Source organism: Salmo trutta, chromosome 25 (genome assembly GCF_901001165.1).
Source record: "Salmo trutta chromosome 25, fSalTru1.1, whole genome shotgun sequence".
NCBI lineage: Eukaryota > Metazoa > Chordata > Actinopteri > Salmoniformes > Salmonidae > Salmo > Salmo trutta.
This window is the reverse complement of record NC_042981.1, coordinates 31,999,072-32,024,356: the sequence shown is the minus strand read 5'-3', so window position 1 is coordinate 32,024,356 and position 25,285 is coordinate 31,999,072. Positions and strand designations below refer to the sequence as shown.

At 43.0% G+C, this 25,285-nt stretch overlaps 1 protein-coding gene across 1 annotated transcript; it reads left to right on the top strand.

The window, feature by feature from the left end:
- The first annotated feature begins 75 nt into the window (after positions 1-75).
- Positions 76-24,715, top strand: maco1b (macoilin 1b). The gene is made up of 11 exons (XM_029713719.1): positions 76-369; positions 10,359-10,500; positions 10,862-10,988; positions 13,745-13,868; positions 14,606-14,784; positions 18,148-18,685; positions 20,715-20,873; positions 21,593-21,775; positions 21,894-22,014; positions 22,179-22,353; positions 22,500-24,715. The coding sequence occupies exons 1-11, from the start codon at positions 290-292 to the stop codon at positions 22,700-22,702; spliced, it is 2,031 nt and encodes a 676-aa protein (XP_029569579.1). The 5' UTR covers positions 76-289; the 3' UTR covers positions 22,703-24,715.
- The last annotated feature ends 570 nt before the right edge of the window (positions 24,716-25,285 follow it).

Sequence of the window (25,285 nt, the reverse complement as noted above, 5' to 3'; positions counted from 1 at the left end):
AAATGGCTCATCTTCGCATCAATCAAAAAATGAAAGGTTTTAGCAAATAAAGTGATTGGATAAAGCGACTGTCTCACAACCTGACAGACGTAAATTATAGCGCTAGCATGCGCTTTGAGAAAAGAGGAGGTTCTTGAATAGTATTTTATTTATTTCTTTGTTTCCAGTAGAAAAAATAATAACAGTGTTATATTTCACAGGGACTTAATTTATTATCATTGTCCGCTCACGCAAGAAAACTGGATAAGATTACAGTAGGAATTCAAAAGCCAACGCGAAGGGGAGGAGGATGAAGCGGCGCAATGCGGACTGCAGCAAACTCCGGCGGCCGTTAAAACGGAACCGAATCACTGAGGGTATATACGGCAGGTATATGAAGGCTACTAGTGATGGGTTCTCACTGCTTTAAGGGTACTTGCTTCTAAGACTCCTTAATTGCAGGGTTGGGTTGTCAACTAGTATCTAGCTAGCTTACGATAGCTACTGTGTCTCTCCTAATGTAAAATGTCACACTGACACTCACATTCAAGTAAATCCGCTAGGTAAGAAGTTGTTAGCTAGCTAGCTATGTTGTGGATAGAATAGCATAACGGCATAGCTAGCTAGCTAAATGGAATGGTATACATTTTCTTTGGTGTAACGTCGTTAGGTGGTTATTAGCCAGGGATAGGCCCCAAGCCATAGCATGGGGCTGGCTTTGACACACCTGCTTCAATTAGGCATCTCAAATAACGATATTTATCCCATATTGCGGTCTGAAGTAGTCAGTTAGCTAGGTAACTTTAACTAACTACAACTGGAGGCAGCAGCGTTATTTAGCCTCTTAGCTTGGCTGGGTACTTATGGAACAGTTAGCAGCAGTTAACCACCCCTTTTGCAGATTATCTGCCAACTCAGTTGGTCAAACAAACCTGGCCTGCATTGTGCCCTGTCATTCAGATAACACTCATTGTAATTCAGACAGCAAAAATGTCGATGTGCATTAAAGGGATAATTCACCCAAATTACAAAATTATGCTTTCCTTTGTTTGTGACCACATGTTTATTTATTTTGTATTTTTTTCCCATGGGGGTTACAGGTATAATATACAAATTTATATAATCAATTCATATTCACCAGTGGTCTGCCACTCACAAAGAAAAAACATCCATATGATTATATTAGAGTAAAAGAGGCAGGGTAAAGAATTATTTTTTTAAGCCTTGAGATCATTGAGACATGGATTGTGTATGTGTGCCAACCAGATGGGCAAGACAAAATATTGAAGTGCCTTTGAACAGAGTATGGTAGTAGGTGCCAGGCGCACTGGTTTGAATGTGTCAAGAACTGCAACGCTGCTGGGTTTTTCACGCTCTACAGTTTCCCGTGTGTATCAAGAATGGTCCACCACTCAAAGGACATCCAACCAACTTAACATAACTGTGGGAAGCATTGAAGTCAATATGGGCCAGCATCCCTGTGGAACGCTGTTGACACCTTGTCGAGACCATGCTCTAACGAATTAAGTCTGTTCTGATGGGCAAAAGGGGTGCAACTCAAAATTAGGAAGGTATTCCTAATGTTTTGTACAAATCTTTGTGTTTGTGAGATATAGATATCTATCTATCTATCTATCTCACAAACAAACGGTGCCTTCAGAAAGTATTCATACCCCTAGACTTATTCCACATTTTGTTGTTACAGCCTGAATTCAAAATTGATTAAATATATTTTTTTCTCATCCTTCTACACACAATACCCCATAATGACAAAGTGAAAACTTGTTTGTAGAAATGTTAGCAAATTTATTGAAAATAAAATGCAAAAAATAGCTAATTTTACATAAGTATTCACACCCCTGAGTCTATACTTTGTAGAAGCACCTTTGGCAGTGATTATAGCTTTCTGGGTAAGTCTCTGAGAGATTTCCACACCTGGATTGTGTAACATTTGCCCATTTATTATTTTAAACATTTTTCAAGCTCTATCAAATTGGCTGTTGATCTTTGCTAGACAACCATTTTCAGGTCTTGCCATAGATCTTCAAGTAGATTTAAGTCAAAACTGTAACTCGGCCACTCAGAAACATTCACTGTCTTCTTGGTAAGCAACTACAGTGTAGATTTGGCCTTAGGTTATTGTCCTGCTGAATAGTGAATGTATCGGTGTCTGGTGGTTTTCTAAGATGGTTTTCTAAGATTAACCAGGTTTTCAGAAAATATGGAGAGTGGTACTCCAGTAATGTGTTGTATTGGATTTGCCACAAACAACACTTTGTATTCAGGACAAAAAGTTAGTTGCTTTACCACATTTTTTGCAATATTACTTTAGTGCCTTGATGCATGTTTTGGAGTATTTTTATTCTGTAAATGCTTCCTTATTTTCAGTCTGTCAATTAGGTTAGTATTCTGGATAGGGATGCACATTTCGGTACATTTTGCTGCCTGCTAAATTACCCTCATTAACTGATAAAAAGTTACTATCAGAGATCTGTATATAATTATGAGATGCTTATGTTTCTGCCCTGCAATGGGAGTCATCCCAAGGTGGGAAGGCAGGCAATAAGCTTAGGCTCAAAATAAGCCCCTAAAAATGCAATGGGCTTATTTTTGGACAGATTTTGGCGAGAGTGAAACCTCTCGCTTTGCCCCTTCCTCTCTGATACTATGCATGCATACAAGGACTGTACATTTTTCATTAAGAGCTAAATGGAAACATGCAACAATAGCAAGCCTATTGTCTTACAGTCAAAAGGCTATAGCCTATTATTGAACGTCCAACTTTGTAATTTAGTAGTTAATAAAACATTCTTTTCAAAAATGTGCCAAAATGCAGTTAGCAGAAAACACCTTTCTGAACAGCGCACCGAATGCAAGTGGTTCCATATGTGACAGAGATGAAAATCTCACTTAGAAACTTAGTTTTCGCTATTAGATTCCCCTCTATGATGGGTTGGGTTGGTAATATGACTAGGATTGTGCCTTTGGTATCTGGACAGCGAAAGAAAGTTGATATGAAAACCAATAGAACAGGAGAGAAATGCTGGTTAATGGCATGAGGAAGTCTTCATAAAATAATTCCCTCCAAGTTTCTATGGCAGGATTTTCACAAGGCTACTTTGAAGCAAGGTAAGACATGCCTCATTATTTGAAGTGAAGGAAAACATTCAGGTTTCAAACAATTTATATTGCCTCAAGCTCACATTGCAAAGTGGTGGGTGATGTGCTGAAAGTCAATGGTCGGCAGGCTAAAGCCTATGCACTGGAATGCTCTGTGTGCTGTGTGCTTATAATAAATAAGATGCATGACGACTAACGAAAATACACATATGCCAATTTAATTACACAAAATTATACAAATTAACCTATAGACCGATAAGCATGACCGGTCAAATGTTAACATCCTTAATTGTGGAATAACTACAATGGTAATCCAACCTCAGTTTTCTATCACAGCCATTCAACTCTGTAACTGTTTTAAAGTCACCATCGGCCTCATTGTGAAATCCCTGAGTGGTTTCCTACCTCTCTGGCAACTGAGTTATGAAGGACGCCTGTATCTTTGTAGTGAATGGGTGTATTGCTACACCATCCAAATTGTAATTAATAACTTGACCATGCTCAAAGGGATATTCAATGTCTGCTTTTTAATTTTTTTGACCCATCTACCAATAGGTGCCCTTTGTGAGGCATTGGAAAACCTCCCTGGTCTTTGTGGTTGAATCTGTGTTTGTTTGAAATGTACTGCTCGACTGAGAGACCTTACACCAGGGCTGCCCAACCCTCTTCCTGGAGATCTACTGTCCTGTAGGTTTTCAGTCCAACCCTAATTTAGCATATCTGATTCAGCTAGTTAAGGTCTTGTTGAGCAGCTAATTAGTAGATTCAGGTGTGTTAAATTAGGGTTGGACTGAAAACCCACAGGATGGTAGATCTTCAGGAAGAGGGTTGGGCAGCCCTGCCTTACACTGTTATTGCACACAGTGACTCCATGCATTTTATGTGACTTTTAAGCACATTTTTACTCCCAAATTATTTAGGCTTACCATAACAAAGGTGTTGAGTACTTATTGACTCAAGACATTTCAGCTTTTCATTTTTAATTCATTTGTATACATTTTGAAAAACACAATTCCGCTTTGACAGTATGGGGTATTGTGTGTAGACCAGTGATAAATCTCAATTTAATCCATTTTAAATTCTGGCTGTAACAACAAAATGTCAAGTGGTGTGAATACTTTCTGAAGTCTCTTTCTCGCTCCTCAGTTTTCTCCTATCATAGCCATTAAGCTCTGTAACTCTAAATAATAATCTTAACTAATGCCCAACTTTAGCTGAAATTTGTCTTTACAGAGTGAAGTGTATTTGTTCCTTGACTAGCACCATTCATTCTCACTGTTGATAATTATGTTGTAACTTCTTATAGTAACTGTATCCACTGGCACAGTGGGAGTGAGTGAGGTGATTGCCATCTAAGAGCCAACATCATTTTTGCGGCAGTGCTGCCTGCCAGCAGTAATCGTCTCTGATTTAATAGAGCGATTTCAAAGAGCTATCATCGTTAACTAACACATAGTAGATGCAAAGAATGTAATATTTACATTCATGCACTTCTGAATGAATTGTCCCAGAATGAATTAACTGCACTGCACTCCCACGTCCTATGAAAGAATGTTCCTACCTAATTTAGGGGACACGGTGAACAGTTGGGAGTTGGGGCCCAATTTCATTGTAAAATGTTTCCTTGGTGTTAAATACAGTCTTGACATTTTTTAATATATAAAAGGATGGTTCAGATTACGGGATGCCAAGATGATATTTTTCCATATTCTGTTCCAATTAAGGGGTTGTTCAGATTCACTTAGATCTGTGGACCATACTTTTTTAATGGCTAGCTCAGAATATGTGCTTTCCAAAAGTTGTTTATATATTATAAAGATCAGTTCTTTCGGGAGCCCAGATAATTTATTTATAAATCCCATCATTGGGTGGTTTGGTAGTTGGGTATTTCATGGGACTCCATAAGCTTGCATAGCTGACTTAAGTTGTAAATATAGAAAGGGGGAGTTGCCTGCTAATGTCTTTCAAATCTTGGAAGGTTCTCACACCCATGATATTGGCAGGGGTACGAATCCCACAAAAAGCCGCCCTCCAGATAGCAAGGCGTTATTGTGAAAAATTGGTATTTGTATTTATTAAGGAGCTGCCAAGGCAGCAGCTACTCTTCCTGGGGTCCAAACCCATCAAGGCACTTACATCACACATAATATAAAACAGTACATAATATAACATTACACTACTACATATCTACAATACCAAATGTATAGTAGAACAATATTACAATGTGCGTCAATGCATGCTTTAAAATATGTCCAAACGGAGTACGCATTTGAGAAGTGCCCTCCATGCTCCGTTTCGCATACTTTGATTTGGACTCCTACTCCGACCCTCCTTGGCTCCAATTTGCATGCTCGGGGCACTGTGGTATGCATTTTGAGAAACACCCATTGTCTTATGCTGAGGGCAGCATCATAGCCATAGACTAGGCTGGGTGATTGTGGATGGATAGCATACCTGAATATTAAGCCAGTCATAATAGGGTTATATCTGTTGACTCGTCCCCTTATGTTTTGGGTTTGATGTGATTCTCAAAAGTGTTGAACATGTATGCTGTTCTTGAAGGTCAAGATTTTTGTTTTTCCGGGCAAATGAAACCGCATCTCAAATTTGGCTTGCGTAGTTGGGATCTCACCTCATTGTAGGTGGCCCTCGCCTTAGCAGTTTGGCACTCAGGTCTGGGTAGACTCTGATCTTCTTCTCCGCCTAGGTCCGAGCTCCCCGACTCTGCTGTAAGCCAAACCATTTGACCTCAAAACGGTGTATTCACACAATCCTACAGCGAGAGCCATTCAGGAGAGGACCAGCTTCTCCTGCCCGATCAGTTTTTATTTGATTTAACCTTTTTATTTAACTAGGCAAGTCAGTTAAGAACACATTCTTATTTACAATGATGGCCTACCAAAAGGCCTCCTGCGGGTCAGGGGCATGGGATTAAAAAAATACAATATAAATATAGGACAAAACACACATCACATCAAGAGACACAACACTACATAAAGAGAGACCTAAGACAACAACATAGCAAGGCAGTAACACATGACAACACAGCATGGTAGCAACCCAACATAACAACAACATGGTGCAAACATTATTGGGCACAGACAACAGCACAAATGGCAAGAAGGTAGAGACAACAATACATCACACAAAGCAGCCACAACTGTCAGTAAGAGTGTCCATGATTTGAGTCTTTGAATGAAGAGATGGAGATAAAACTGTCCAGTTTGAGTGTTTGTTGCAGCTCGTTCCAGTCGCTAGCTGCAGCAAACTGAAAAGAGGAGTGACCCAGGGATGTGTGTGTTTTGGGGACCTTTAACAGAATGTGACTGGCAGAACTGGTGTTGTATGTGGAAGATGAGGGCTGCAGTAGATATCTCAGATAGGGGGGAGTGAGGCCTAAGAGGGTTTTATAAATAAGCATCAACCAGTGGGTCTTGTGACAGATATACAGAGATGACCAGTTTACAGAGGAGTATAGAGTGCAGTGATGTGTCCTATAAGGAGCATTGGTGGCAAATCTGATGGCCGAATGGTAAAGAACATCTAGCCGCTCGTGAGCATCCTTACCTGCTGATCTATAAATGATGTCTCCATAATCTAGCATGGGTAGGATGGTCATCTGAACCAGGGTTAGTTTGACAGCTGGGGTGAAAGGGGAGCGATTTGGTTTTTTTTATAGTTTTTTTATCCGGCAGTGAAAATACTGCCCCCTATCCTAAACAGCTTAAGGACAACAAAGTCAAGGTATTGGTAGTGGCCATCACAAAGCTCTGACCTCAATCCTGTAGAAAATGTGTGGGCAGAACTGAAAAAGTGTGTGTGAGCAAAGAGGCCTACAAACCTGACTCAGTTACACCAGCTCTGTCAGGAGGAATGGGCCAAAATTCAGCCGACTTATTGTGGGAAGCTTATTGAAGGCTACCCAAAACATTTGACCCAAGTTAAACAATTTAAAGGCAATGCTACCAAATACTAATTGAGTGTATGTAAACTTCTGACCCACTGGGAATGTGATGAAAGAAATCAAATCTGAAATAAGTAATTCTTTCTAATATTATTCTGACATTTCACATTCTTAAAATAAAGTGGTGATCCTAACTGACCTAAGACAGGGAATTTTTACTGGGATTAAATGTCAGGAATTGTGAATAACAGTTTAAATGTATTTGGCTAAGGTGTATGTCAACTTCTGACTTCAACTGTATATATGGTTGATTTTATAAAGCCAGGCACATTTAACAGTTAGGCTGTTGATTATAGACCTAATTAAGTTGGTTTCCTCTCTCATCACTTTTCTCAGACATTGAAGGCAAGGGCTGTTTTCTCATCTCGTAACTCCACTGCTGCCTCCGAATTGTTCTCAACACCAATATGCTGGGTAACATGGCTTTTATGCACATAGCAACATGGTTTAGGAAAAAGGCGGCAATTCAACAGCACAATGTTTCAGAACCGCGGACAGCGATCACTATCCAATGCGGGAGAAAGCGCATTCGTTATAAACTCAGCAAAAAAAGAAACGTTTCTTTTTCAGGACACTCTTTCAAAGATAATTCGTAAAAATCCAAATAACTTCACAGATCTTCATTGTAAAGGGTTTAAACACTGTTTCCCATGCTTGTTCAATGAACCATAAACAATTAATGAACATGCGCCTGTGGAATGGTCGTTAAGACACTAACAGCTTACAGACGGTAGGCAATTAAGGTCACAGTTATGAAAGCTTAGGACACTAAAGAGGCCTTTCTACTGACTCTGAAAAACACCAAAAGAAAGATGCCCAGGGTCCCTGCTCATCTGCGTGAACGTGCCTTAGGCATGCTGCAAGGAGGCATGAGGACTGCAGATGTGGCTAGGTCAATAAATTGCAATGTCCGTATTGTGAGCCGCCTAAGACAGAGCTACAGGGAGACAGGACGGACAGCTGATCGTCCTCGCGGTGGCAGACCACGTGTAACAGCACCTGCACAGGATCGGTACATCCGAACATCACACCTGCGGGACAGGTACAGGATGGCAACAACAACTGCCTGAGCTACACCAAGAATGCACAATCCCTCCATCAGTGCTCAGACTGTCCGCAATAGGCTGAGAGAGGCTGGACTGAGGGCTTGCAGGCCTGTTGTAAGGCAGGTCCTCACCAGACATCACCGTCAACAACGTCGCCTATGGGCACAAACCCACCATCGCTGGACCATACAGGACTAGCAAAAAGTGCTCTTCACTGACGAGTCGCGGTTTTGTCTCACCAGGGGTGATGGTTGGATTCGCGTTTATTGTCTAAGGAATGAGCGTTACACCGAGGCCTGTAACTCTGGAGCGGGATCGATTTGGAGGTGGAGGGTCCGTCATGGTCTGAGGCGGTTTGTCACAGCATCATTGGACTGAGCTTGTTGTCATTGCAGGCAATCTCAGCGCTGTGCGTTACAGGGAAGACATCCTCCTCCCTCATGTGGTACCCTTCCTGCAGGCTCATCCTGACGTCACCCTCCAGCATGACAATGCCACCAGCCATACTGCTCGTTCTGTGCATGATTTCCTGCAAGCCAGGAATGTCAGTGTTCTGCCATGGCCAGCGAAGAGCCCGGATCTCTATCCCATTGAGCACGTCTGGGACCTGTTGGATCGGAGGGTGAGGGCTAGAGCCATATCCCCCAGAAATGTCTGGGAACTTGCAGGTGCCTTGATGGAAGAGTGGGGTAACATCTCACAGAAAGACCTTACAAATCTGGTGCTGTCTATGAGGAGGAGATGCACTGCAGTACTTAGTATCTGGTGTGGCCACCAGCTGCATTGACTGTTACTTTTGATTTCGCCCCCCCCCCCCTGTTCAGGAACACATTATTCAATTTCTGTTAGTCACATGTCTGTTGAACTTGTTCAGTTTGTCTGTTGTTGAATCTTGTTATGGGATGGCCTTGGTGGGCTTGCTCAAATTGAATTTCCACTGCCCCCAGAAATGAGAAATCATGCTAGGCAGCCAATATGTGACTGCAGCTGGCTTCGCCAATGTTGCTAGCTAGCAAGATGTTGAATTTATTTCGCCTCATAGTCCTGCCAGTGCCAGCCAGACTCAGAGCCATGTATTTAGCTTGCTGACGTTAGCTAGCTAAACAGTTAGCATCACTGCTAGCATAACAGGCTAGCTTAATTCCTACCTTGCTTACCATGGCATTAGCTATTAGCGAGCCGACCAAGCAAACCAGGCAACAAGTTTGATACGATCTAGCTTTCAATATGACTGGCCAGCTGACATTCCTGCTGGCTCACGTTAGCTAGCTAGCTTGTTTCAACTCTGATTTGCTAGCTAACGGTAGATAGCTAGCATTCGAGGGCTGACTTCCCATAAAAGTTTTTATTGTGTAGTACAAAAATGAACGAAGGATCCAGCTATGGTGGTAATTTGTGTCATGTCTGACTAATGCAGTACTGCTTGTCCATTTGTTAGCCAACAGTAATAAGCCCAGACAAGCTAGCTAACGTTGTTAGCATCCAGCAATGGTCAGCTTGGTGGTTGCATAGTAACTGCTTCACCACCCCGAATTCTAATTGAGCTGGCACCAGTTGTGAAACTGGGCTGCGCTGGCCCGGGTTTCCCTTGACCCAGCTCGAATTTGAGAATTCCATTTGAGCCAACTCGAATTTGGCCCAAATCTTCCCTAATTTTAAGTGAGCGATGGACTGTGCCAACCCCACGGCCTCCACAATGGATTAGTCCACTCAGACCGTCTTTAATTAGACAGGTGTCTTGTACACCATGGACAATTGATTTTGTTGGGGTGGGATACTGCTCGACCTAAAGAATTCTTGGTCGACCAAACAATCGACCAGTTGACTAAATGGGGTCTGGCCTATAAAGGACACAAGAATGAAGCTATACTGTATATACAAGGAGTACCATTATCATATAAATGTGAAGGGATATGTGGTAATAGAGGTAGATGTGTACATGTAGGCAGATGTAAAGTGACTAGGCATCAGGATGCATAATACTAAGAGTACAAAAAAAAGTAGTGTGTGTGTGTTGACGTTTGAGTGCATATAGCCAGTGCAGGTAGAGTCAATGCAAATAGTCCATACAGTCTGAGTTGCTATTGATTAGCTAAGTCTTAATTGCTTGGAGATGGATGCTGTCTCTGAGCCTGTTGGTCCAAGTCCTGATGCTCTGGTATTGGTTGCCTGACAGTAGCATAGAGAACAGTCTGTGGCTGGTTGTGGCATTGGACATGTTAAAACTCATACATTTCTTTCTTCTCCAGTACCTTCCTGTACCTGAAGTTCCTGGTGGTGTGGGCACTGGTGCTACTGGCAGACTTTGTGCTCGAGTTCAGGTTTGAGTACCTGTGGCCCTTCTGGCTGTTCATCAGAAGTGTGTATGACTCCTTCAGATACCAGGGGCTGGTGAGTTTGTCTGGCTGTGTCCTGGCCTGACCGATCTGTGGTATAGACGAGGAGAGCAGGTCTATGGAGCATCTGCAGAACAAGATCTGAGTCCTGCACTAGTGCGGCTATGTTTTCAAAATATTTACATAATGTTATTCCCCTCCAATTCGCTAGAGGTGACTCTACTAAGTCATTGATTGGGCTTTGATGTCTTTTGCAGATATGTTTTTGCATTTAATTGCCAATTTAATCATCACACAATGAAAAATTGTGATGTGGACAATATGTGACCCACATCTCTTTGGTTGTTTCTAGCAATGTGTTTTTCTGCCTTTTTGCAGAGCTCCTACTAACCCCACTCGTGTCTCTACTCTTCCAGGCGTTTTCAGTGTTCTTTGTGTGTGTGGCGTTTACCTCCGACATCATATGCCTGCTCTTCATCCCCGTGCAATGGCTGTTCTTTGCTGCCAGTACCTACGTGTGGGTGCAGTACGTGTGGCATACAGGTAAGCTCTCCTCCTATTCACCTGCCTTTTAACAAGGAAAATACCTTAGTGAATTAGTGTGTGGTTATGATCCAGCGGAGGCTGCTGAGGAACGGATTAAATTGAATGGCATTTGATTTGATTGATATTTGATACCATTCCGCTCCAGCCATTACCACGAGCCCGTCCTCCCCAATTAAGGTGCCACCAACCTCTTTTGGTATGATCCCTGTATTGCACTATTTAAGCCTAGCTGTAAAGAAATGGGACTGGTGACAGGAGTTTCACAGGAGGGTGAATCTTCAAGAAACTAGAACGAAAAAAATACCATGATTTGGGTTTTTCCACAAAATGTTATCCATAGAAGGGTCATTTGGAGGAAGGATTAATGACATATTTGACATTTTCATCTTAAAGCATAATTGAGAAATAATAAATGATTTTGTCATTGGAGTATTAAAGCTGCAATATGTAACTTTTTGGGCGACCCACCAAATTCACATAGAAATGTGTGTTATGCATGTCATTCTTATTGAACGCAGGGCTAAGAAGCTGCAAGTCTGTTCTTTGTGTGCCATTTCAATGCTTCGCGTTTTTAAGTTGAGTTTTTTTTGTCTTTTTTACTTTACGTTTTGTACACCAGCTTCAAACAGTTGAAAATACAATATTTTTGGTTATTTAAAATATATTTCACAGCGGTTTAGATGGTACAATGATTCTCTACACTATACTTGCCTTTTTGTCACATCAATTGAAATTAGGTGAACTATTACAATTTTTACAGCCAGGAAATGGTGGCGCGATTTCTGCATAGTGCATCTTTAATACACATTCATTATTCCCTACCCTGTGTTGGTGAATGTGCCTATGATTATTTCTGCCCAGGAGACAATGGACAGGGGCTATCTATTCTCTATCCACTGATTCTGTTTGTTCTGCTGCTGATGTAATTATAGTTGGCCCGGGACTTTTCCATAAAGCCAGTGTGTTGTTTGAATGTACTATGTGGGATCAGACATGGTAAAGGGATGTACTATGAGGGATCAGACATGGTAAAGGGGGCTGACTTGCTGTCTCAGCCAACAATCACACATTGAGTCATGTTAGCTCTGGAGAGCTCTTTGTTTTTTTGTATGCCTCACTGAAAAGCTGTTCTTTTGTGTGTCTGTGTCTCAATTTGTACTTGTCACTCAAAAGCTGATCTACCCTGTTGCTGTTGTGATGTTTGTGTTCTTGTGGGAGGCTGCTTTGCTGACCGCAATGTAAAACCTTGTTTCATGTTTGGAGGAAGTAGGTCTGCATGGATATTTTTCATGTGGACATATGGTTATCATGACCATGTACCGTGCCTTCAGAAAGTATTCACACCCCTTGACTTTTCCCACATTTTGTTGTGTTACAAAGTGGGATTAAAATTGATGTAATTTTCTTTTTTTTGTCAATGATCTACACAAAATACTCTGTCAAAGTGGAAGAAATTCTAACATTTGTAAAAAAAAGAATGGATGCTAAATAAAACGCTAATAGCTGTATCTTGATTAGATTAGTATTCAACCCCCTGAGTCAATACATGTTAGAATCACCTTTGGCAGCAATTTTAGCTTTGAGTCTTTCTGGGTAAGTCTCGAAGCGCTTTCCACAACTGGATTGTGCTACATTTGCCAAATCTGCCAAATTCTTCAAGCTCTGTCAAATTGGTTATTAATCATTAATAGACAACCATTATCAGGTCTGGCAATAGATTTTCAAGCAGATTTAGGTCAAAACTTTAACTCAACCATTCAGGAACATTGACTGTCTTCTTGGTAAGCAACTTCAGTGTAGATTTGGCCTTGTGTTTTAGGTTATTGTCCTGCTGAAAGGTGAATTCATCTCCCAGTGTTTGGTGGAAAGCAGATTGAACCATGTGGGATTTTGCCTGTGCTTCGCTCATTGTTTCTTTTTCTTTTTTAATCCTGAAAACCTCCCCAGTCCTTAACAATCACTCTGTCAATTAGTTAGTATTGTGGAGTAACTACAATGTTCATCCATCCACAGTTTTCTCCTATCACAGCCATTAAACTCTGTTTTAAAGTCACCATTGTCCTCATGGTGAAATTCCTGAGCGGTTTCCCGTCTCTCCGGCAACTGAGTTAGAAAGAACAGCTGTGTCTTTGTAGTGAACGTGTGTATCGATACAGCATCCAAAGTGTTAATAACTTCACCATGCTCAAAGGGATATTCAATGTCTGCACCAATAGGTGCCCTAATTTGCTAAGCATTGGGAAAACCTCCCTGGTCTTTGTGTTTGAAATTCACTGCCTGACTGAGGGACCTTACAATTATCTGTATGTGTGGGGTACAGAGCAGCAGAGATGAGGTTCAACAATCATGAAAAACACTATTATTGCAAACAGTTAGTCCATGCAACTTATGTGACTTGTAAAAAATTGCTTAACTTCTGAACTTATTTAGGCTTCCCATAACAAAGGGGTTGAATACTTATTGACTCAAGGCTTTTCATTTTGTATTAATTTGTAAAAATGTATAAAACCTTATTCCACTTTGACATGATGGGGTATTTGTGTGTGTGTGTGTGTGTGTGTGTGTGTAGGCCAGTGACAAAAAAATCTGAATTGAATCCATTTTCAATTCTGGCTGTAATGCAACAAAAAATAGGAAAAAGTCAAGGGATGTGAATACATTCTGAAGGCACTGTATCTTGATGCATGTAGTTGTGTGGTTATCATGACCAGTAGTCTATTTTCTGTTCTCACACCTTTTGTTTGCTTTTACAGAGAGAGGGGTCTGTCTCCCCACAGTGTCTCTTTGGATACTATTTGTGTACATAGAGGCAGCCATCAGATTCAAAGACCTGAAGAACTTCCATGTCGACTTGTGTCGCCCATTTGCTGCACATTGGTAAGTTGTTAAAGGAAATCTCCACCCAAAAACAATATTTTTGTACTTGTTTCATTAGTCCATTGTTGATATAGTCCCAACATGTTTTGCATGTCAGCAATTAAGTTTTAAAGATATGTAGCTTTCAAAATACAGAAATCTGGGCCAGATTGGTGGAATTTTCCTTTTAAGTCAAGTTTTTGTCTAAGCTCTGGAGGCAGGTGTGAGTGTAGGCTATATGTGAGGAAGAATCCTTCTTAGACCCACAGGCCAAACAGGGGATGGGATTGTTCTGCCCCATTGAGTCTCAGAAAACAACAATATTTCTGCTTGTTAGGCATAATGTACAAGTAATGACTGCTGGATATCCCCCAAGCTCAGACTCCACTCTCCAAAAAGAGAACAAGATTACATGCTGGTTTCATTCAGTGTGTAGAATTATGAAAAATCTGATCTTCTAAGATGGGGTTTAGGCAATATTTCTGCCCCAGATCTGTAAGGTCATTCACACCATTTATAATCTAAGTACTCTTAAAGACCTCTAAGTGGATTTAGATAACAGCGCATAATACATGCTATGTAGTAATGCCGGATATTAGGACCTGTAATTCCTTTAGCTTTATATACGGCAGTGATGTTCATCTCAAGGCTTTTCTTTCATAGTACCTATGCTTGTCTCAACTTGTTAACCAGTTTGTCTTGGATACATCAGGCAGGATGGGTTGTCTGAACTTTGTTCTCGATCGATCTCTCTGTAGCATTGGCTACCCGGTGGTGACGCTGGGCTTTGGCTTCAAGAGCTACGTCAGCTATAAAATGCGCTTAAGAAAGCAGAAGGAGGTGCAGAAGGAGAATGAGTTCTACATGCAGCTCCTGCAACAGGCCCTGCCCCCAGAGCAACAGATGCTACAGAGACAAGAGAGGGAAGCGGAGGAAGGTGAGATGCACGCGAGCCTTGCAACAGATGCTCCAGATACCATTAGAAAAGGATGTGGTTCAAGTGAGGATCCAAGTGATTGTCCGATTCCTAATAAATATGTACAGTTGAAGTCGGAAGTTTACATACACTTAGGTTGGAGTCATTAAACTCGTTTTTCAACCACTCCACAAATTTCTTGTTAACAAACTATATTTTTGGCAAGTCGGTTAGGCCATCTACTTTGTGCATGACACAAGTAATTTTTCCAACAATTGTTTACAGACTGATTATTTCACTTATAATTCACTGTATCACAATTCCAGTGGGTCAGAAGCTTATATACGCTAAGTTGACTGTGCCTTTAAACAGCTTGGAAAATTCCAGAAAATGATGTCATGGCTTCAGAAGCTTCTGATAGGCTAATTGACATCATTTGAGTCAATTGGAGGTGTACCTGTGGATGTATTTCAAGGCCTACCTTCAAACTCAGTGCCTCTTTGCTTGACATCATGGGAAAATCAAAAGAAATCTGCCAAGACCTCAGAAAAAAATGGTAGACCTCCACAAGTCTAGTTCATCCTTGGGAGCAATTTCCAAATGCCTGAAGGTACCAGGTTCATCTGTACAAACAATAGTACGCAAGTATAAACACCATGGGACCACGCAGCCGTCATACCGCTCAGGAAGGAGATGCGTTCTGTCTCCTAGAGATGAACATACTTTGGTGTGAAAAGTGCAAATCAATCCCAGAACAACAGCGAAGGACCTTGTGAAGATGCTGGAGGAAACGGGTACAAAAGTATCTGTATCCACAGTAAAACGAGTCCTATATCGACATAACCTGAAAGGCCGCTCTGCAAGGAAGAAGCCATTGCTCCAAAACCGCCATAAAAAAGCCAGACTGCGGTTTGCAACTGCACATGGGTACAAGGATCGTACTTTTTGGAGAAATGTCCTCTGGTCTGATGAAACAAAAATACAACTGTTTGGCCATAATGACCATCATTATGTTTGGAGGAAAAAGGGGGATGCTTGCAAGCCGAAGAACACCATCCCAACCGTGAAGCACGGGGGTGGCAGCATCATGTTGTGGGGGTGCTTTGCTGCAGGAGGGACAGGTGAACTTCACAAAATAGATGGTGTCATGAGGGAGGAAAATGATGTGGATATATTGAAGCAAAATCTCAAGACATCAGTCAGGAAGTTAAAGCTTGTTTGCAAATGTGTCTTCCAAATGGACAATGACACCAAGCATACTTCCAAAGTTGTGGCAAAATGGCTTAAGGACAACAAAGTCAAGGATTTGGAGTGGCCATCACAAAGCCCTGACCTCAATCCTGTAGAAAATGTGTGGGCAGAACTGAAAAAGCATGTGTGAGCAAAGAGGCCTACAAACCTGACTCGGTTACACCAGCTCTGTCAGGAGGAATGGGCCAAAATTCAGCCAACTTATTGTGGGAAGCTTGTGGAAGGCAACCCAAAACGTTGACCCAAGTTAAACAATTTAGAGGCAATGCTACCAAATACTAATTGAGTATGTAAACTTCTGACCCACTGGGAATGTGATGAAAGAAATAAAAGCTGAAATAATAATTTCTCTCTACTATTATTCTGACATCTCACATTCTTACAATAAAGTGGTGATCCTAACTGACCTAAGACAGGGAATTTTTACTTGGATTAAATGTCAGGAATTGTGAAAAACTGAGTTTAAATGTACACTGCTCAAAAAAATAAAGGGAACACTTAAACAACACAATGTAACTCCAAGTCAATCACACTTCTGTGAAATCAAACTGTCCACTTAGGAAGCAACACTGATTGACAATAAATTTCACAAGCTGTTGTGCAAATGGAATAGACAACAGGTGGAAGTTATAGGCAATTAGCAAGACACCCCCCAATTAAGGAGTGGTTCTGCAGGTGGGGACCACAGACCACTTCTCAGTTCCTATGCTTCCTGGCTGATGTTTTGGTCACTTTTGAATGCTGGCGGTGCTGTCACTCTAGTGGTAGCATGAGACGGAGTCTACAACCCACACAAGTGGCTCAGGTAGTGCAGCTCATCCAGGATGGCACATCAATGCGAGCTGTGGCAAGAAGGTTTGCTGTGTCTGTCAGCGTAGTGTCCAGAGCATGGAGGCGCTACCAGGAGACAGGCCAGTACATCAGGAGACGTGGAGGAGGCCGTAGGAGGGCAACAACCCAGCAGCAGGACCGCTACCTCCGCCTTTGTGCAAGGAGGAGCAGGAGAAGCACTGCCAGAGCCCTGCAAAATGACCTCCAGCAGGCCACAAATGTGCTTGTGTCTGCTCAAACGGTCAGAAACAGACTCCATGAGGGTGGTATGAGGGCCCGACGTCCACAGGTGGGGGTTGTGCTTACAGCCCAACACTGTGCAGGACGTTTGGCATTTGCCAGAGAACACCAAGATTGGCAAATTCACCACTGGCGCCCTGTGCTCTTCACAGATGAAAGCAGGTTCACACTGAGCACATGTGACAGACGAGACAGAGTCTGGAGACGCCGTGGAGAACGTTCTGCTGCCTGCAACATCCTCCAGCATGACCGGTTTGGCGGTGGGTCAGTCATGGTGTGGGGTGGCATTTCTTTGGGGGGCCGCACAGCCCTCCATGTGCTCGCCAGAGGTATCCTGACTGCCATTAGGTACCGAGATGAGATCCTCAGACCCCTTGTGAGACCATATGCTGGTGCGGTTGGCCCTGGGTTCCTCCTAATGCAAGACAATGCTAGACCTCATGTGGCTGGAGTGTGTCAGCAGTTCCTGCAAGAGGAAGGCATTGATGCTATGGACTGGCCCGCCCGTTCCCCAGACCTGAATCCAATTGAGCACATCTGGGACATCATGTCTCGCTCCATCCACCAACGCCACGTTGCACCACAGACTGTCCAGGAGTTGGCGGATGCTTTAGTCCAGGTCTGGGAGGAGATCCCTCAGGAGACCATCCGCCACCTCATCAGGAGCATGCCCAGGCGTTGTAGGGAGGTCATACAGGCACGTGGAGGCCACACACACTACTGAGCCTCATTTTGACTTGTTTTAAGGACATTATATCAAAGTTGGATCAGCCCGTAGTGTGGTTTTCCACTTTAATTTTGAGTGTGACTCCAAATCCAGACCTCCATGGGTTGATAAATTGGATTTCCATTGATTCTTTTTGTGTGATTTTGTTGTCAGCACATTCAACTACGTAAAGAAAAAAGTATTTAATAAGATTATTTCTTTCATTCAGATCTAGGATGTGTTGTTTAAGTGTTCCCTTTATTTTTTTGAGCAGTATATTTGGCTAAGGTGTATGTAAACTTCTGACTTCAACTGTATTTAATCTCTCTCCTTTCTGACTTTCATCCTCCATTCAGCTGCAGCAGCTAAAGGGATATCTGAGGTGGACTCCGTCCCAGTCTCACAGAATGGAGCACTTGTCGGTAAAAAGACGCCAGCACCGCTACCGGAGCTGGAGTACAGAGAAAAAGGGAAAGAGGGCCGCGAGGCCAAAAAGCAACACAATAGCATCCTGCCGTCATCGGTAGACTCTAAACTCCAGGAGATGGAGTACATGGAGAACCATATGAACAACAAGAGACTGACCACCGAACTGGTGGGCAGCACAGAGAACCTGCTGCTGAAGGAGGAGAACTCCTCTTCCTCCTCCTCCTCCTCCTCGTCCTCCTCCTCGAAAAACTACAAGAACACTAGTGGCAACACCGCAATTAACTCCTCGCCCCGCGGACACAGCGCCACCAACGGCAGCGTCCCCTTGTCCGCCCCTTCCTCCTCGTCCTCTGGGAAGAAGCAGAAGTGTGCAGTGGGGAAGGGTCCAGCAGCGGGCTCCCACAGGGACCCAACAGACAACTGCATCCCCAACAATCAGCTGAGCAAGCCTGAGGCGCTCGTACGGTAAGAGCACTTATATGCAGATGCACGTACTGTATGCATCTGGTTGAGCAGGCTGAAGGTGCTCTTATGATAAGAGCACATTATATGTACAGCACACGCACCTGGTTAAGCGAGTTTAACACGCACCCATTAGAGAAGCCTACAGCATTAGTACAGTAGAGAGAACACATCATCCATACACAAACAGCTGTGCTTGCTTGAGGCTACTCACACACACTCACTCATTAAGGCGTCCACATGCTTCCCAGCCGGAACAGTTCATGCATATATTATGACATTTTGTGACGTTTTGGTCTTCGGCAAGGGTTTCTTCGGTTGTTCGTCCACATGCCATTTTTTTATCAAGGCAATCTAAAGTTGGTAGCCAAATTCTATGCCCCTTCGTCGGTGATTGGTCAACAGTAGGGATTCTTCAATTAAGTGTTCAATGAGAGACTAATTCATTCGTTTTCATGCAAATGTTTTCACTTGAAAAATACTATTGTACTATTGCCATTTTCTTTCTTGTTTTTCAAGTGAAGGACTTTAAGGGAGTATGCGAGCACACTCGTTTGTTTCGCCTAGCCAAAGCATGTTGAATGTCACACCTGGATGTCACAGTTCTCATATTCTCAAAGTATTAGTGACTTGCTGATACATGATGGCTGCATGGGATGCTTCCCCTTATCAGATGTCATGTGAGTGTGGAGCCAGTCCCTGACACCTCAAACTAACCCTGCTGCAGTGCAGGCTCCAGATAGATAGGTGCTAAATAGAGCTGTTTCCACTGTGTGGGCTGGGGTGTGAGAAACTTGGACTGTTAAAATCGGTTTGCCACAAAATGATGCTGGCTGAAAAGGAGAACCTTGAGTTTAAGATGGCTGTGTCATCCTGTTTGTCTGTAGTTGTTCAGCTGGGTATAGAATGTGAGAAGAAAGTCAAATTTGGTGTGGCAAGTTGTCATGGTGTTCAAATGTACCCTGCATTTGCCACAGTCTCTGACTAGTGGATTCCCTGGCTTACGTTATTGGTACACTGTGTTTTTGTTGTTTACAAATATGGCTGAATAGACACTTGGCTAGCAGATGTTTGTTATTGGTCAGTTGTTGCTTTTTGCATTGATTGTACACTCATAATGATAACAAATCTGTGGATGTCTAGTCTTTTTAGCCTTTGCTTAAAAAACTTCTGACTCCAAAGGCAAAAGTAAACTGACCAAAGAGCTGTAGGTTAAAGAAAAGCAAGCCATTTTGAAGCTGAAAGCAAGAACTTAAAGCAAGAAGCGTAGTAAAGAAAACGGTTACAGTTAAAACAAGAATTTGGAACATGAAAAAGAGAAACCACCGGTGACAATCATTCGGCAACGATGTGATTGGCCAAGGAAAACGACTGACAAATGACCGGAGCCCTAAAACATCTGTCAGTGAAATGGCCAACAGGCACAATCTACCATCAGCAGGAGGCTTTGACAGCAGAATAACAGTCACAGCCAAATGCAAACCATTCAGCAGCAGCAGAACATAAGACAGGTTAGAAATTAGCTAAGAGGTACAAAGATTGCGCTACTGAAACAAAGTATTATGAGCAGATGAAACCAAGGTAAACCTTTACCAAAGACTGGAGAAATAAAGGAACAGTGGATGATACCAAGCTACTATATGCACTATGCAGAAACATGTCTCGGGTGGCAGTAGCGTCGAGGTGAGGGAAGCGGGTCAGCAATTGGAGGGTTGCCAGTTTGAATCCCAGCTCTAGCAGGGCAGAAATTTGACGAAGTCACTTGTTCGAAAGGTGGCATCCTATGACGGTTCCACGTTGAAAGTCACTGAGCTCTTCAGTAAGGCCATACTTTTGTGTGTGTGTCAGAGGGGTTGGGAGGGGAAAGCAGAAGAGAAATGTCCATCTCATATGGACTAATAAAGTACATCTTATTTTCTTAGTGTTTCTCCATAAAATTGTCTAACTCCTCTCTTCCCTTTCCCCTCCGCTTCTCTCTTCCTCATCATCCCTTCTTTCTCCATTTATTTCCTTCCACCTTCCAACCCTGCAGGCTGGAGCAGGATGTGAAGAAGCTGAAGGCGGACCTGCAGGCCAGCAGACAGGTGGAGCAGGACTTGCGCAGTCAGATCGGCTCCCTGAGCAGCGCTGAGCGCTCTATCCGCTCTGAGCTGGGCCAGCTGCGACAAGAGAACGAGCTGCTGCAGAACAAGTGAGTGGCACAGGTCAAAGGTCATACATGACTGGATCTGATCACCTGCTGGGACTAGGACCAGGAGCATTTCCTTGTCAGGTCACGTAGTCAGGAAAAACTAGCTGGGACCAAAGGTTTTAAGGGTTATCATACAGCTTTTTTCCCATGTAAGCTCAAGAGGCTAAAAACACTGGGTTTAGCTTGGAATGCCCTCGTCAAAATGACTTTGTCCAGGGTCAGGAAGAGCTAGTTTGAAATGTAGTGACAACTCTGTGTTAAGACATTCAGGAGTGGGGGAGGACTGACAGGATGGATTTTCTTAAATCATAAATAATAGTGAAGGTTACGGATGAGGACCCAGTCTACTGCTCGTCTCAGTGCATGCTTGTGAAAGCTTCAGTCTGGCAGGCTTCAAATCACAGCAGTCCAGACTGGAGCAGAGGAAGCACTTAGGCATCTGGCTGCTTTAATTGTCCAATTAAGTCATTATTGACCAAATGGGATTCCTGGGTGTCTTAGGTGCAGAATCGCATTAGTGGAAACCAAGACTGTTCTCAGGGCAGGCTTGGTTGTAGCTAGATATTTTCGAGTCGCGTCGGGGACAATTCTATAATTTTAGCTAACCCTTTTCCTAACCTTTTATTATCCTAACCTCCTAAGCTGCTACAAAAAGTCACTTCTGGGGTGGGATGGAGTCCCGCTGGCTCACATGGTCTGTGGCTGATGTGTGTGTGCAGGCTCCATAACGCTGTCCAGGCCAAGCAGAAGGACAAACAGGCCGTGGGCCAACTGGAGAAGAGGCTGAAGGTTGAGCAGGAGGCCCGCACCAATGCAGAGAAACAGCTTTCAGACGAGAAGAAACGCAAAAAGCTGGAAGAGGCCACCACAGCTAGAGCCGTCGCACTAGCAGCAGCATCCAGGTAAAAGGCTCCAGAGTTCCCCATAAATAAATAATCTGCTTTCAGTTGTTGTTAGCCAGTTTCAAGCTATTCCCTGCTGTTAGTATAGGTGCGATCCCGCTCTCTGTCTGCTCCACAGGGGGGAGTGCACAGATACGCTGAGGAGGCGGATCACGGAACTGGAGACTGAGTGTAAGAAGCTGACCATGGATATCAAGCTCAAAGAAGACCAGATCAGAGAGCTGGAGATGAAAGTGCAGGTGAGGCTCACTGTTTAGTTAAGACTCGGGTATGTTTTGTTGGCGGCCTTTTGACGTCAACAACAGTTTTGGTTAAAGTAACGCAAAATGTTGACTCATGCACACCTGCTGTACACTGGCACACAGACAATGCCACTTGTACTGATGTTCCCTCCCTCTCTTAGGAGCTCCACAAGTATAAAGAGAATGAGAAGGACACAGAAGTGCTGATGTCAGCGCTGTCGGCCATGCAGGATAAGACCCAGCACCTGGAGAACAGCCTGTCTGCAGAGACCCGCATCAAACTGGACCTGTTCTCAGCACTGGGCGATGCTAAGAGACAGCTGGAGATTGCACAAGGTCAGTGTTCAGCCTGGGTCCAGCACCTTTGCAATACTGCCTCAGTCCCACCTATCTCCTACTGAATGTGATTGATGTAGAATAGATTGCATGACATTATGAATGTCTAATCTGAAAGTTTCTTCCTGGGTGTGTCTGTCTCTTAGGTCAGATCCTGCAGAAGGACCAGGAGATCAAGGACCTAAAGCAGAAGATAGCTGAGGTGATGGCTGTCATGCCCAGCATCTCCTACACAGCTGACAGCAGCAACATGACTCCTGTGGCCCCCCACTACTCCTCCAAGTTCATGGACACCAGTCCCTCTGGCCTGGACCCCAACGCCTCTGTCTACCAGCCCCTCAAAAAGTGAACGCTCCTTCCATCCTCTTCTGTTTAGTTTTTTTAGAGCCCACCTCCAGATCTGCTTGTCACGTTTGCAGCTGAGAACTTTTTTTGGGGGGGGCGGGGGGGGGGGGGGGTCTGAAGGATGTTGTATTGTGACTGTATTTGTTGTAGTTAAAACAAAAAAAGGTCTGAGACATCATGTCGACTAGGAATTCCCAGTTATTTTTCTTCTTGTAAATGTCTAGTGAAATCTCACAGAATTGGGCGTGTATCTTATCTAGGGCGTTTCAGTCCCCCCCCTCCCCATCTACTCCACCTGCTACCAGTTACTTGGTCTCTGGCCTTGGGATTGGGTAATTCCGGTGTCGATTTCATTTCTTTTAGAGCTGGGATGTGGATCTCTGGTAGCAGGAGTGCTCACCCTTATTTCTATGTAATAAATTCTGATCGCTAAGCACAGATATCAGTTTATTTTTAAGGTAAGAAGGTACCATCAGTATGCCCAGAGGAAGGTAGAGCAACATTGGCATGGACTCTAGCCCTGTTTTGTCAATTATTATTTTTCAGTTGTGAATATCAGAGACCAAATTGAAACTTCCATTGGCTGTTCTTGGGTTTTGTGGTATTGTTTTTTTTATGTTAGAAAGTGGATTGTGTGGTCTCTCCTTTTTCACTTGTTTCACAAAAAGTTCGAAAAATCACTTTGAGATGAGAACAGAGCTGTACCAAGACGTTATTTCTTTCAATAACAAGAGATGTCAAAGTAAATTATCCACAACAACCCCTAAATGTTGAGTATCAACTGCAAAATTACATTTATTTCCCTCAAAGCCCCCAACTTTCCACGATCCTGTCGAAAAGAGTGTTAAGCAAAGATAGTATTGCGAAGTTCATGTATAATATGCCTTCTCTTTAAACCCAGAATAGTCTCTCACAAATTGTCATGATCACAGTGCCTGAGACAGGGCCTCAGTGGTGGGAGTCAGTATCTGGCAATGCCAGAAAGGACTGAAGTACAGGGCTTTCCAACCACAAATAAAATTTTACCCCTAACCTGGATCCTAACCTTAGGTTCAGAACAGATAGCCCATCTACTTGCTCAACAGTTCTGACGATATGGCCATTTTGTCTGTTCTAGCATGGTCATGTTACTCCTTTACAGTGCGTTGATATGGTAATGTTAGCCACTACGAAGTCTACTGCAAACAGGTCCCAGGCTTCCAGCATGGCCTCTCCCCTGCATCCAACTGTAACACATCTCTCTGCTGTAAACTCTGGTTCTGTTGGTTGAACTATTGTCCCTACATATGTTTTTTATTGATTTGACTTAAATTGCACTGTTGAAAAAAACCTGTTTGACAGGGAAAACTGTTGATGGATTTTGTGCAATGTGTACAAGAAACAAGACTCTGGAAATGCCAACCAAGAGACATCATTTATTTCCACTGAATTTTGCATAGAAAATTCTTCATCGGGCTCCTTTTATTGCTGAATACTCAAACTTCAGCCCATGTGCCAAGAAAGGATTGCTTGTTTTCTAGTAATATGTGCTATCCAGGAATGTACTGCAAATACATTGGCTGACGTGTTTGACAAATATCTGAAGTATGTCAAGCAGGCGGGAAAACTGCTCACCTGTTTGTAGTAGACTGTTTACGTAGTTGAAAGTAAGGGACTTTAGTTTTGTGAATGTTACAGTATTGGCAACTGCCTGGGCCATGGGTGTTAAGAACCGTCTACAGTTGTTTCCTTACACCTCTTTTTGGTATTGTTATATTCTGCAGGGAGGAATAGCTTGAGTCTGTGGTTTTGCAGTCATCTGAAATGGTGATTTTGTGTGTGTGGTTATGACCAACTGTATATGGAAAACGTTTTGCTCAGTGCTACCTATGTCATTGGCTCAACTGATGTTGAAAGTATAAAACGTTTTTGTTTTCTATGCCCGCCCGCAGTCTGCTCTGTTTCACCCCAGGTCTGACCTTGGCTGCGCTCTCGCTCTTTGAGGTTTACAAGGAATAAATTCTTTTCTTGCAGATTTTCCCAGTCTGGAGTTTCTTTCCTTGTCCTTTATGACATACAGTTGAAGTTGGAAGTTTACATACACTTAGGTTGGAGTCATTAAAACACATTTTTCAACCACTCCACAAATTTCTTGAGTGATGTCATGGCTTTAGAAGCTTCTGATAGGCTAATTGATTTTCCCATGATGTCAAGCAAAGAGGCCTTGAAAGAGGCCTTGAAAGAGGCCTTGAAATACATCCACAAGTACACCTCGTACTTGTGGATGTATTTCAAGGCCTCTTTCAAGGCCTCTTTGCTTGACATCATGGGAAAATCAAAAGAAATCAGCCAAGACCTCAAATTGTAGAGCTCCACAAGTCTGGTTCATCCTTGGGAGCAATTTCCAAACGCCTGAAGGCAACACGTTCATCTGTACAAACAATAGTACGCAAGTATAAACACCATGGGACCACGCAGCCGTCATACCGCTCAGGAAGGAGACACGTTCTGTCTCCTAGAGATGAATGTACTTTGGTGCAAAAAGTGCAAATCAATCCCAGAACAACAGCAAAGGACCTTATGAAGATGCTGGAGGAAACTGGTACAA

Excerpts from the sequence above, each read along its gene's own strand:
- maco1b (XM_029713719.1), top strand. The coding sequence starts at position 290 with ATGAAGCGGCGCAATGCGGACTGCAGCAAACTCCGGCGGCCGTTAAAA. Across the intron at positions 10,501-10,861 it reads CCTTCAGATACCAGGGGCTG|GCGTTTTCAGTGTTCTTTGT; the intron begins GTGAGTTTGTCT and ends CTACTCTTCCAG. Across the intron at positions 18,686-20,714 it reads AAGCCTGAGGCGCTCGTACG|GCTGGAGCAGGATGTGAAGA; the intron begins GTAAGAGCACTT and ends CCAACCCTGCAG.